At 33.9% G+C, this 13,824-nt stretch overlaps 1 protein-coding gene across 1 annotated transcript; it reads right to left on the bottom strand.

Moving 5' to 3' along the window:
- Positions 1–2,371: 2,371 nt before the first annotated feature.
- LOC117113476 lies at positions 2,372–11,939 on the bottom strand. The gene is made up of 7 exons (XM_033256812.1): positions 11,906–11,939; positions 10,601–10,843; positions 5,599–5,824; positions 5,337–5,489; positions 4,887–4,964; positions 3,976–4,208; positions 2,372–3,398 (listed from the first exon to the last, which is right to left on the bottom strand). Exons 2-7 carry the CDS (start codon positions 10,745–10,747, stop codon positions 3,066–3,068), a joined length of 1,170 nt encoding a protein of 389 aa, XP_033112703.1. The 5' UTR covers positions 10,748–10,843; positions 11,906–11,939; the 3' UTR covers positions 2,372–3,065.
- Between the last annotated feature and the right edge of the window lie 1,885 nt (positions 11,940–13,824).

Below are 13,824 nucleotides of genomic sequence, written 5' to 3'. Positions count from 1 at the left end.
ACTTTTTGTATCAGTAGTAATTTTGTGCTGTTACCTAATTTTATACAAAAGAAGATTATATCATTATGTTATTAAATATGATATTGTTCTAAAAAAAATATAATTTAATTTGCTAAGTATTATGAGGCGCCAAGTGTAAATTTATTATTTAACACAATTATTTATATACAATTCATTATTTAACATATAATTGAACAGATCGTTCATTATATTTATATATAATGCATTTAAGTCTAAAAGATTATATGTAAATAATTGCGTTAACGTTTTCATTATTTATATATAATTAGTTTACTGATTTCATTATATATAAATAATGAAAGGGTAACCAAACATTATTTATATATAACAAGGTTACTGGTTTCATTATATATAAATAAGGAAAGGGTAACACATCATTATATATAAATAATGGAAAGTAACTTACAATTATTTATATATAAGTTCATTGATTTCATTATATATAAATAATGAAAAGGTAACAAATCATTATATATAAATAATGAAAAGTATCTTACAATTATTTATATACGTATAAGTTCACTGATTTCATTATATATAAATAACGAATTGACTTCAAACTCATTATAAATAAATAACTGCGTTTACATTTCATTATATATAAATAATAGCTGTGCAAATGTTACATGTTATATGTATATAATGCTTGGACTTGGATTATATGTAATGCACACGTGTTGTCCTGTCAAGGTCATTAAATATAAATAATGGTTTTTACTTCCAATTATATATAAATAACCGTTGAGGTCGAGTGCCATTATATATAAATAATGACATCGTAGAAAGCCATGGTTTACAGATAATTAGTTATGCAAATTACAATGTAATAAATATTCATATAATTCAATTTTAAATATTCAATAAATATTTAAAAATCTGTATCTTATTAACCGTTCCCGAGTTGTTCGTCAAATATGCTTTTTTTTTTGTCTTCGAAAAATCACTTCTACAATGTAGGCCAATCAAACACTTTTTCCTCCCGGAGCCTAGCTTTAATACAGTACATGGTTAGGTCGAGGTGTCTGATTGTGGCTGTGATAAAGCTTGTGGCTTGTTTGTTTGTATGTTGTTGTTGCACACATTGACTTCAAGCTAACACCAATGTATATCTATGTAAAAATTGCCAGATTTCTCAACCTGAGTTAAATTAAATAGAGAAAATGCGTCAAAATATTAACAGTTAACCAGTTGAATTGGAGTGTACATCTCTGACCGATCACATTTACGTTACTTTGGTTATGTTTACTGTACGATATCCTGACTGAAGTTGTCTTGAAAATACTATAAGCATAATGGACATATGTGTATTTGTGTTTGTGCATATGCCCTAATATTCGATGTTACTAAACAAATCTATTTATAATCTAAGCGCCGTTTTCTGTATAGTACTTTATTCGTCATCAAGTATACGGTAGGCTACTATATGCCTAAAAAATAGACAGTTATTACTAAATTAAAGCCAATAATCCAGTGTCTATCAATTCATTTAATAAGATATAAAGAAATATTTTAAAGATAGACTGAAAACATTACAGAAGCATATAAAAACTGTATAAAATGTCACTTGCTTATTAATGGTTAAAGATGATTATAATTATAATACTATAGTCCAAAATAATGTCTCTACTTTACCCTCTAACAAGAGTGTTTTTCCAGGTATTTACAGGTGCCATTACCTTGCTAACTTAAGCCTCAAACTTGGTGGGACTGAAGGGTGTGTTCTCTCCTGATTAAAGCCCCATTCCCGGCAAAATTTCACTAAAAACTGATTTTTTTTTTTATAGAAAATATGAATTTGCATTACTCCAATTATTATAAATCATGGCAAAATATTGGCATGAATTTTAGATTTACGAAAAAGAATAAAAAAAAAAAGAGAAATGCAGACTATTTCTCATAAAATATTACCATTTTCTCGACGAATTCATCGTTACTAGGCAAATTCAGAGGTTGTAGATCGCATCCACCACTGGAATACTCTCGCTTTTATGTATACTTTATACAGTCAATGAAGTGCGCCCTCTCTAAAGAGATTAGTTTTTGTACTTCGCATCTCGCACAATGCGGTCGTTCGATTAAGGCTGAGATATGTTTGTTTAAGTGTCAAAATCTCAGTCAGAATCAGTTTTTTAACAAATTTGAAATAATTCCTATGAAATATTATATTTCACAAGTGTCAATACTAGCAACGGAAAATATCATGTCGGCCGTTTTTATGTGTGATAACAGAACCTAAATCGAGGTAAGGCTAGGCCTAGACTAGCAGCGTTGGATAGGCTAATGTTTTCGGCGCCTACGATATTTCTTCTCACGACTTACCGCAAAATCAAACATGAAAATTCATCCGCATTTATTTTTTGTGTGGAACACAAAAAAAAAAAAAAAAAAAAAATCAAATTTCAGTCTTATTTCACATTTTATTCATACTTAGGAATATCTAAATTCCGTTAAACTAGCAATTCCGTATTATATTTTAAAATCTTTATAACATTATACAAAAATTAGATTTTTCTTAAAAACTGAAGTTTTGCCGGGAATGGGGCTTTAAGTAATAATAATATAGCGTTAAAATTATGACCACGTGTTATTGATTTATTGTCTTAAAATATAGGTAATGGTACGGTAACAGTGGTGGCGCCAGCCGTCCGGCGGTGCGGGCGGTGGAATCCCCCCCCCCAACTACCTTTCCTTGTCCGACGCCACGGATAAAAAAAACCCAAAAATGTGCTATCCAAATGACGATATTTTGATTGCCAATCCCTAATATAACATCCTTGGCCATATACTAAGCCGTAAAAACTATCTCCGTGAACCCTACCAAGGGTTTCATCCTGGACCCTGTTCTGACCGAGGCTCTAGTCGGCCCATTGTTTCGGACCCAGTTGTCAGACACGTCCTGGACACGTCCAACCCCTTTTCGGCAAATTTCTGGAGCCACCCGCTGAATGGTAGACATTTACCTTTTTGTTGGGGGTCGGAAATATTGTCAATATTGACCATGTGGTAACTGACCCCTAATCGATTATACACGCAGTGGTTAGTATCTACCTATGGCCCTGCACTTGAAAACCAATGTTGTCGGAAATGGTTAAGATATGTCCTGGGATACCACTGAGTTTCGAAGGCGTGTTAAGATCCTGAGAATAATGCTGAAGAACACGAATGAAATCAGCTATCTTGTCGATGGACGTCGGCACGTCGACAATGACCTCCACTATTGCTCTTTGTTCCCAGGCGGGCAATGTGACGTGGATCAACACTCTGCGGTTGATTTTCACGTCCACTGACGCTATGTATTGGAGGTTACCGTCGTGGTTTTCGGCAAACAGAGCTTCATCGTTTGCCCGATTCGAACGCCATGTTTTTGACGGCTTACACTAAAGAGGGGAAGCGAATAAATGTGTTATATACATGTCCTATATTAAAAGAAGAGTGCGTAGTAGGCTAAATGTTTTGTTTGATCCTTCCTTTGTGAAAAATAAATGTATTCTCAAAGGGGTTTACAATACAGTACGAATATTAAGGTGCGGGATTTGTTCTGGATCAAGTATTAAAATCAATGGTGTGTGTCAATGTATATTACGGTGCCTGGGGGGAATTCTTTTCAAAGCAATCTTAATATGCATGCATAGGCTTTTGTGATCATACACTTTATAGGTCTATCAGTTGCTCTTTCATGCTAGATGTCTTCAACAATTTTTGTGCCTATTTGTTTAGCTCGGCTTAATAATAATAACACTATGGTAGAGTAAGCATAATACTATAAGCAGCAATAATAATTTTTTTACAATCAAGATGACGACGATGATGATGATGATGATGGTGGTAGTGGTGACGATTATAGTGCCAGGCATTGATTATGGCTGGCAAATGTTTGGTGTTCACTTCCTGGGCTCCAAAGCCTTATGATAAAGTATAGAAATATACAGTGTACTTAGCCCACTTTACACGTACCGAACAGCAGCAAAACAACTTGCGGAAACAATTGCAGCACCCGCACCACACACCACAGCAAGTGTTCTTGGAGTAGATTAGAGTGTGAGACACCGAACTGCCCGAGGTGTTCATTGACACTGACTTTATATTCCAAATTGGAATCATTTCATAGTAACTTGAACCAGTGTCCTGACCCATCTTTAGCATATAGGCCTTGGGTTTCTTTTGGTTTGTAACTGTTTGCGTCGATTCTATGTATAATAAAAATGTATACTTTTTTAATTCAAATTTACTGCCTTATATTTATTAATTATCAATAATAATATCGTTATTGTTATTTTTATTGTTGTTGTTGTTGTTATTATTATGATTATTATTGTTATTATTGTTATTATTGCAGGTCTCCCTCCAATTAATGACCACTTTTGAGACCGGGTTCCTATGGTCTTTAGCAGCTTTGGTCTCTAATGTGAAGAATAAAGATAAAAGACATTTATTGATTTGTAACCACAGGAAGTGATCTTTAATTGGAAGTGGTCATTAATTAGAGGGGTCTTTAACTGGAGGGAGATTATTATTATTATTATTATTATTATTATTATTATTATTATTATTATTATTATTATTATTATTATTTATTGTTATTGTTATTATTATTATTATTATTATTATTATTATTATTATTATTATTATTATTATTATTATTACAACATGTATTATTATTATTCTCACCATCACATCATTCTGGTTTCAAGTTATTTTAAAACTTGGATTCGTTTTCAAAACTAAAAACAGCCCCACTAGACCATTAAGCTTTATATGGTACCGGTACTAAAGCAATTGAGCTCTTTGGGAGAAAAGAAGCTTGGTTGTTTAAAAGGTATTCCGATTCAAATAAGAAATACATAGGCCATGATAAATAGACCTACCTTTTGCTTTTTTGGAGTCTTTCGGAATAATTTCGCCTTTAATCTTTTTAATTGCTTGATGATGAAGGTGTACGGTATCTAAATGCAAGAGATAAACTTGATATGAATGTTGGCAATAACGCACAGAAATATTTTTCATATTTTAACAATCAAATCAATCAATCAATCGAACAATGGAATGACGGTTCCCACAAGCTCTCATTGGTTTTGACTTATTTATTCGTTCCAGTACCTTTGTTTCTATTATTATTATTATAGTGGTGGTGTCACTTCTACGTCTACTGGTACTGATACTTCTTTTTGGTTGGATTCTTAGTATGTTAGCAATATTAAAATAAACTATCTTTGTAATTTCTAATTTAATCTACTAGGAAAAAAATTGGTATATCGTCATAATTTAAATAATTGTAACAGTTAACATACATATATTTTTTTATGAAGCCTACTCACAGTCTTTTTTCCGTTGTGAAACGAAGAACAAACGCTTTTCTGTGAGACAAACTTGACCGTATTCTAACGGGTCCTTGTATTTAGGCGCATCATCTTTAGTGTCAATGATCGTAAAATTAACTTTGTCGTAGTTTAGGCGAGCAAGAATCGGTTCTGAGAATAAAACATGAACACATGTCTCCATTAATATTTACGGTAAGTTAAATTTAGAGTGAAGTATCATTATTCTAACTAAAGAAGAGAGACAAAAAGATGAACAAACCAGAACAAAACGATTGTTGGTTATCAGTTTGTACTTCTTTTAACTGGCTGACTGTTTCTTGTTTCATATCATGTATCTCATCTCTAATTTTATCCGTCAAGTTAGTATGACTGAGATGTGTTTTGTCCAGGTTCGTGTAGCAATTCACTGTTGTAGCATCCATTACAACTTTTACCGGAATATGACGAGGCTGTCCATCTACTACAAAAGAACCGTGAGGCGGGTACTGTGGAGAACGAAAGTGGTTATTTTTTAGTTGAATACGAGATGCTTGCCTTCAGGTTCGTGGGTTGATTTCCTGTGAGAGTAGATTGCAGGAATCAGGAAATAAACAGCTCCAATCACCTAAGCCTCATTATGAGACCAGATGGATGAGAAATGTAGTGTCTGTAAGCGCTAACTGTATACAGTCAATAGCCACTATATCTGATCTAGTATCACGGTTACAAGTCCAGTACCAGACATTGTGATACTGAAAATGTTACTTAGTATGAAAAAATCAAATAAATATTGATAATAATGGATACATTTATGAACTAATAAGAGGAAATAGGCTTAAAATTTCATATTGTCACAGTTTGACAGCTTTTATCAACTTCGATGTAGCATCCAAACAATGATTAAAATGACATTATTACGATCAACCACAGGTGATCAAATAATGTCAAGCAAGATTTGTACAGTATTCATTAACTTTCAAATCTAAATTGAGATCAACTAAATTTTCCACCAGCCAATCGGTCTCGTAAGTTCTCGCTGTAGGGTTGAAAGACATAGATCACTACTACATCAAAAGGATCAAGGTAAGGCACAATCTAAAATAGTTAGAAAAATGAATGAATGCAAGATACCTCAAATAAGCAATATAGGATCCAAAGGTGTTTTTTTTTTTTTTTTTTTTTTTTTTTTAATTTTAATTTATCAAAATGGTTTTTCTTTTACTCTTGTATGATCGGAAATATTTACATATTTTTGGAAAATAATAGATTAATAATAAAAATAATGATAATAGTATAAAAATGCAGAACAATTCATACTATAAAGGGAATCGTTAGGTCTAGTTTAACTAATATATAACATTAGTAATTGCTGTAGAGATTAGTTTGATCTGGAATTATCTAGGCAGTAATGTTATTACTGTACTCAACATCGAACAGAGTGTAATAGTAATTGTGTGCCCGATGCCTTGGGTTTCTAAAGCACTTTGCATCAAAAATGGGTTGAAGCACATACCATTAGTAATGAAATAAACAAATTAGCTGATCTATGGAGAACAATTTTATAGCTCCATGATTAGTTCCGTATCCGTTATTCCATTGTACTATTCAACATCACACAATGGTATATCTGTTTTGCCTGATGGCTCGTGTTTCTAGGGCGCCTTACAACATAGACATGGTTTTAATGCCTTTTAAATAGTGCCATACTACAAATTATCTCAACCAAAAAGTTATAAAAGAAATCTAATATAGCCTAATAATAATTTTAAAAAAAATGAGCGAAACATCAGAGGCAAATTACTCTTTTAGGCCTACCAACTAGCCAGCATATTAATCCAGATTTTATTTTTTAAAATTTCTCATTCAACAGAAAGCAATTCAGCAATACAGGATGGGACGTTGCTTTTCGATTCTTGTTATGAGGCTTAGGAGGGTGGGGGTGTTTTCAATCATGATAAGAACTTCAGCTGTCACAGGAATGAAATCCAGAACCCTAAGATCAGAAGGCAACGTGACATAGAAAGAAGTAATGTGCGCAACGCTGTTAATTACACTTTGCAGTACTTTACAAGTGCAATAAAGGCAGTCAACACGTTTGTATTTCTCACAACAAGTGTTCTTTTATTGAATCAACAGTTTAGCAAAACAGTCTGCTCGCCAGCAAACGGCATTGCGTCGTCAAGCGTTCACAGAGCGGATGAATTTGTCAGCCGACGGTCGGTTCCGTGCTTAAGCTAAACTTACACTAGACACGATAACGACACGATATAAATGCGCTCAGTGTTGAAGGATATAAACGACGCGATGATATGTCGTTGTCGTGTCTTTATCGTGTCTGGTCTATATATAGCTTTAAGTTACAGGACTGATTTTTTTTTGGGGGGGGGGAGCTTCGGATCCTTAGTAGCCTGACCCACAGCAATAACCTGAAACGTTTAGCTCTTTTACAGCACAGGCGGCCCATCACTCCACTCAAACTGTGCTAGGAAAACTTGCTGTTTTCATTGTTATTACAGTTTTTCTTTTCTTCTTTATTTTTCATGTTAGCCTATAATAACCATAAATTATTATAAGTAATCAGGCAAGAATATAGTTGAGAAGAGTGTCGTTAGCTGAAGCAAAGGCCACACAAAACAGAGGAGTATTCCAAGTACAGTACAATACACTGTGTATTCATTAAACGATAAGAAAGAAAAGAATTTCTAGGGGCCTTGTTTATTCATGAGAAGCCAACCCATTACTCAATACCCAACATTGTTCCTGAATAGAGGAGGGTTGAAATTGTTTGTTTATAATTATACCTTCATGGTCCATAACCCTGACATCAAAGCAACCAAGCACAATAATAATTGAGCATAAACGTGTGTGAATAGACATTTCTTTGAAATTTTGTCGACGTGACTTACGAGGAAACTTAAACTTAACATGTTTATTTTATAAAAAGTAAATATCTCAGTTGGTACTTGACTGAGTAGGCCTACGGTAACTATAGGATGTATGATCCGTAGCAGGTACAGTGTAGAGCCACATGGCAGCAATTTTCCTAAAAGTTGAGTTCATAAAGTGCACATGGATGCTTTAGCATCTTGATAGAGTATTACCATAGTCTGAACTAAACCACAAACTTGGCATTAGGTTACAAAAGCGAAAACACCAGTTCTATCGCACACAGAAATTCACCGTGTTTGAATTGCAAAAACTCGTTTTATTCATTATGCATTTATATTATCGTCAAATAAGTGAATAATTAAACAAATTAAAATCAGTTTAGGCCTACATCTTTTATTTTTGCACTGATTCAAATCTGTCTCTTATACACATCTAGATGTGTCTTGTTATGAGGCTTAGGAGGGTGGGGGTGTTTTCAATCATGATAAGAACTCCAGCTGTCACAGGAATGAAATCCAGAACCCTAAGATCAGAAGGCAACGTGACATAGAAAGAAGTAATGTGCGCAACGCTGTTAACAGTTTGCAGTAGTTTACAAGTGCAATAAAGGCAGTCACACGTTTGTCTTTCTCACAACAAGTGTTCTTTTATTGAATCAACAGTTTAGAAAAAACAGTCTGCATTGTGTCGTTAAGCGTTCACAGAGCGGATGAATTTGTCGGCCGACGGTCGGTTCCGTGCATACCCGGCTTAAGTTAAATTTACACTAGACACGATAACGACACGATATAAATGCGCTCAGTGTTGAAGGATATAAACGACGCGATGATATGTCGTTGTCGTGTCTTTATCGTGTCTGGTCTATATATAGCTTTAAGTTACAGGACTGATTTTTTTTTGGGGGGGGGGAGCTTCGGATCCTTAGTAGCCTGACCCACAGCAATAACCTGAAACGTTTAGCTCTTTTACAGCACAGGCGGCCCATCACTCCACTCAAACTGTGCTTGGAAAACTTGCTGTTTTCATTGTCATACAGTTTTTCTTTTCTTCTATATTTTTCATGTTAGCCTATAATAACCATAAATTATTATAAGTAATCAGGCAAGAATATAGTTGAGAAGAGTGTCGTTAGCTGAAGCAAAGGCCACACAAAACATAGGATTATTCCAAGTAGAGTACAATACACTGTGTATACATTAAACGATAAGAAAGAAAAGAATTTCTAGGGGCCTATGTTTATTCATGAGAAGCCAACCCATTACTCAATACCCAATACCCAACATTGTTCTTGAATAGAGGAGGGTTGAAATTGTTTGTTTATACTATACCTTCATGGTCCATAACCCTGACATCAAAGCAACCAAGCACAATAATAATTGAGCATAAACGTGTGTGAATAGACATTTCTTTGAAATTTTGTCGACGTGACTTACGAGGAAACTTAAACTTAACATGTTTATTTTATAAAAAGTAAATATCTCAGTTGGTACTTGACTGAGTAGGCCTACGGTAACTATAGGATGTATGATCCGTAGCAGGTACAGTGTAGAGCCACATGGCAGCAATTTTCCTAAAAGTTGAGTTCATAAAGTGCACATGGATGCTTTAGCATCTTGATAGAGTATTACCATGGTCTGATCTAAACCACAAACTTGGCATTAGGTTACAAAAGCGAAAACACCAGTTCTATCGCACACAGAAATTCACCGTGTTTGAATTGCAAAAACTCGTTTTATTCATTATGCATTTATATTATCGTCAAATAAGTGAATAATTAAACAAATTAAAATCAGTTTAGGCCTACATCCTCATCAATTCTATAATTAATTAAACAATACCACACAGTCTGCTGACTTTTTGATTTGTGTTTTTCCTACACGACACTTGTAATAATAAATAATGATTGAGGGTTATTACTTAATATTAATTTATTTGTAATGGCATTTATGTTGTTACTTGACTGTTTAAGATACCTTTGCAAAAGTATATTAGTTTACCTTAACTTTCGCTGTTTTCTCAACAGCTTTTTTCAGCAGGCTGCAACTGAATAACCTTACGTCATATAACTATTCTGTTACAGTCCGCTGAATGAACCTGTCGATAAAACAGCGAAAGCTACGGTAAGCTTAAACCAGAATCTGATAGGGTATTTTAACTAACATTAATTTATTATTTAATAATAACGTGTCTTACGTATAAAAAGTGTTTCATGTACTTTAGATGTTTGCTGAAATGGAGCTGGTGACAGCTTAAACTGAGTGAGTATCAGTACTGTATGTGTCCGGAAACAAAATTTTTGGTCATGTGCAAAGTTTCATGTCTACATGACCTTTTATCGACAGTGTGAGATCAGGTAATGCTACCCTGGCCTGTTCTACATGTTATTCACTTACCGACTCTGTTTCGAATACTAACTGCTGCCCAGATCCTCCCTGGGGTACATGTCTTCCCTCTCCTCTATCTGTAAAACCATCGTCGCCTTCCACAACAAAGCGATTTTCGAAGAAAACAGGATTTCTTCGCACTTCTTCAAAGTTCATCTTGAGCGTATTCTTTAGCCGCGGATGTATTCATTCGAGTCTGAGGAATTAGCACCACGGAAGGCGAAGTGATCGATATGTTATTATGGACCAAAGCTGAACATAATAACAAGTGATACATATAGAGAAATGATAATCAATAAAAACACAATAGCACAAGTTTCTGGAAAAATATTAATCGGAGCCTGAAATTATATAAAAATACAGTAATAATCATGATGATACATAATTTCATATATATGTTATACCGTATAAATTATTATTGTTATTACAGTAAAAGGCATTCTCTGTGAGAATATTCGGCTGCATTATACAGCATAGTGTATATATATATATATATATATATATATATATATATATACACTTATATATAGACCTATATATACATATGAATATATGTATATATATATACATATATACATATATATATATACACCGTATTTATACATTATTATTATTATTACTATTATTATTAATTTTTATGTATATTACTTTAAATCATATTTATAGAGTGTGATCCTTCCAGCGTATCCTAGAAGATCGGCTGATGTTGAGGGCCATCTTAAGAAGATGGAATAATGTGATGCTTTATCAGTGGTCTCATTACGGAGCTTGGAGAGTGTTGATTTTTTAATCGTGAGAAAAAAAATCGTGCTTTTGTAAGATTTGAACCCCGCACCATGGGATTGGAAGGCAAGCTGCTTAACCACTAAGCTACATACACTACTACTACTACTACATTATTATTCATTATTATTACTGTTGTATTATCATGTAATGTCATATAACTAGCTGCAGTGCCAACAATTGAAAGCACTTCCAGTCTGTTAGTGTCTGACGTCAAGTCAGCATAGCTCTAATGACCACTTGGACGAGACAACCTACGTATTAGTAACTTATGAAAAGTAGGCCTATATATAACTGTATTATAATTAAGAATACACCCCAACTTCTATATTTTTATCTTTAAATAATATATTCTACATATGCCTATTATTATAATGTTAAACATAAATAACTAACACACTATAATAATTGCAATAGACCTAATCCTAATAGTGATGATACTTTTTTATCTATTAATATTATTATCGTTATCAGAGTCGGAATTTAAACATAATTTTGATTGAAGCTTTACAAATACTTTAAATGTCATACCTTTAAATAGTTCGATGACAGCGAGTCAAAATCGTCACTACGAATGTGATTGTATGCTTTCAGTTGGTGTGTATCTATAAGTAGTCCACTTTGCGTTTTATTAAATGGCGCCATCAATGTTCAAAGATAAAGTTTAAGAAACAATAGGTGGCGCCAGGATATGCCCAACGCAACTTTGGTATTTGTCGTTATTCCTAGGTGAATTTGGTAAAAACTCTTCTTAAAGACCCAACGGATAAAATTCAATCACTGGTTTTATTTTTGCACTGATTCAAATACAAGGACTGAAAACTAGATTCTATCGTGATAATGTACAGAGCAGCTAATCAGGCTGACCATTGGCTGACACATACTTGAAATTAGTGCATGCGCAAAATATGTCTATAAAAAGACTTATGGATAATTCATGACATTTTTACCAAACTTACCTACGAAATAATATGTGCATGCCTAATTGAGGGTGTCAATGTTCCCGACGAAGGCGTAATAAAGGAGTATCAGGTGACGCAATATATATATACAAGCAGGTATACTGAAACCCTCCCTGGAATCCCATGTTAAGACTTTTGTGTCCTAGGGATCCCAAGTCTCGCGGGAGTCTCCCGAAAATCGGGACGGCCTTCCGCACCCCCAAAAGCAAGCAAGAATCAAATTCATACTATGTACACGTTTTCACTGCTTTATTATCAATTGTCTGACCGAAATCATTGCCAATGTGTATCACAATGTGCAACAAAATAAAATTAAATGTTACGAAAGCTCATTAACCAGATCAGTGGCGGATTTAAGGGGAAGCCCCCGCCCACTCCCAATTTTTTCCACTGGCACCCTTACTAACGGAATTGACTTCTTCCAACTTGAGACCCATTGTACCCCATAGACCTCGCCCCTGGTGGATGGATGTCAGCCATTGGTCCAGTGTAAATACAGTAATGGTTAATTTACTCAGGAAAACGAACTTTAGAGGCTATTTTGGGAAAGTGGATGTGGGGGGGGGGGGAAGGGAGAGGATATATGAAAGTTTCTTTCTGGTGTCGTGGCCAATTTCCAAATATTGGCATGTGCTTCACTGGTTTTGCTCGATTCTATTGAACATTTTTTATCTACCATGCTAAATCTGCTCTATAGACGCTGGCTCCATTGTATATACCTATATTAGCCCTTGGTTTATAGACAAACCGAAAAAAAAGCATAAATATATTTAAACCTCCTTCAAATTTAACCATTTTGTATTTAATGAAAAAGGTTGAAGAAAAATAGGAGGGTTTTTGGTAACAAAAAGCATACGATGCAAGAAGTTGATATAATGATCAATAATAAATACATAGGTCCTACTTAGCATATTAGCATTTCTAAAAAATTGTTATTGTATTGTTATTTCAGTGTAAATTCATACCAAATAGCATTGGGAAAAACAATTACAAAACTTCATCGAAAGAAATTCGAATGTGTTTTAATTATACAACTGACAAAAATATCAAATCGTTCTATTGTCAAATTTTCACTTGTTGAAAGCCTGGGCATGCCTGTAACGTAATTGAAATTAGTTAAAACATGTGTTTCGTACGTGTACTTCAATATCATACTTAAGAATTGCTTTCTTTACATTGAAAAGTGGTACAAAAGCAGAAATATAACAGGTGATAATTAAAACGTATGTCAATTGACAAGTTTATAGCTGTCTCTTATACACATCTAGATGTGTATAAGAGACAGAAACAATACAGTATATCAAAAAAGCATTCTAAATTTCATTAATAAAAAGCATCATTATTTTTGTATATCATATAAAAATCTATGCTATAAAAATGATAGTTGTATAACAAATTCATAAAGTTATTACAAAAATACTAGACTGCTAACCAAAATGGCCGAATGCATTCATATGTGCACCACCCATGCCAGGTATGGCTTGAGCA

This window comes from Anneissia japonica, unplaced genomic scaffold (assembly GCF_011630105.1).
Source record: "Anneissia japonica isolate Jap-2015-1 unplaced genomic scaffold, ASM1163010v1 scaffold493_len2256704_cov171, whole genome shotgun sequence".
Taxonomy (NCBI): domain Eukaryota; kingdom Metazoa; phylum Echinodermata; class Crinoidea; order Comatulida; family Comatulidae; genus Anneissia; species Anneissia japonica.
The sequence above is the reverse complement of the archived record's forward strand: the minus strand, read 5'-3'. Positions and strand labels throughout refer to the sequence as shown.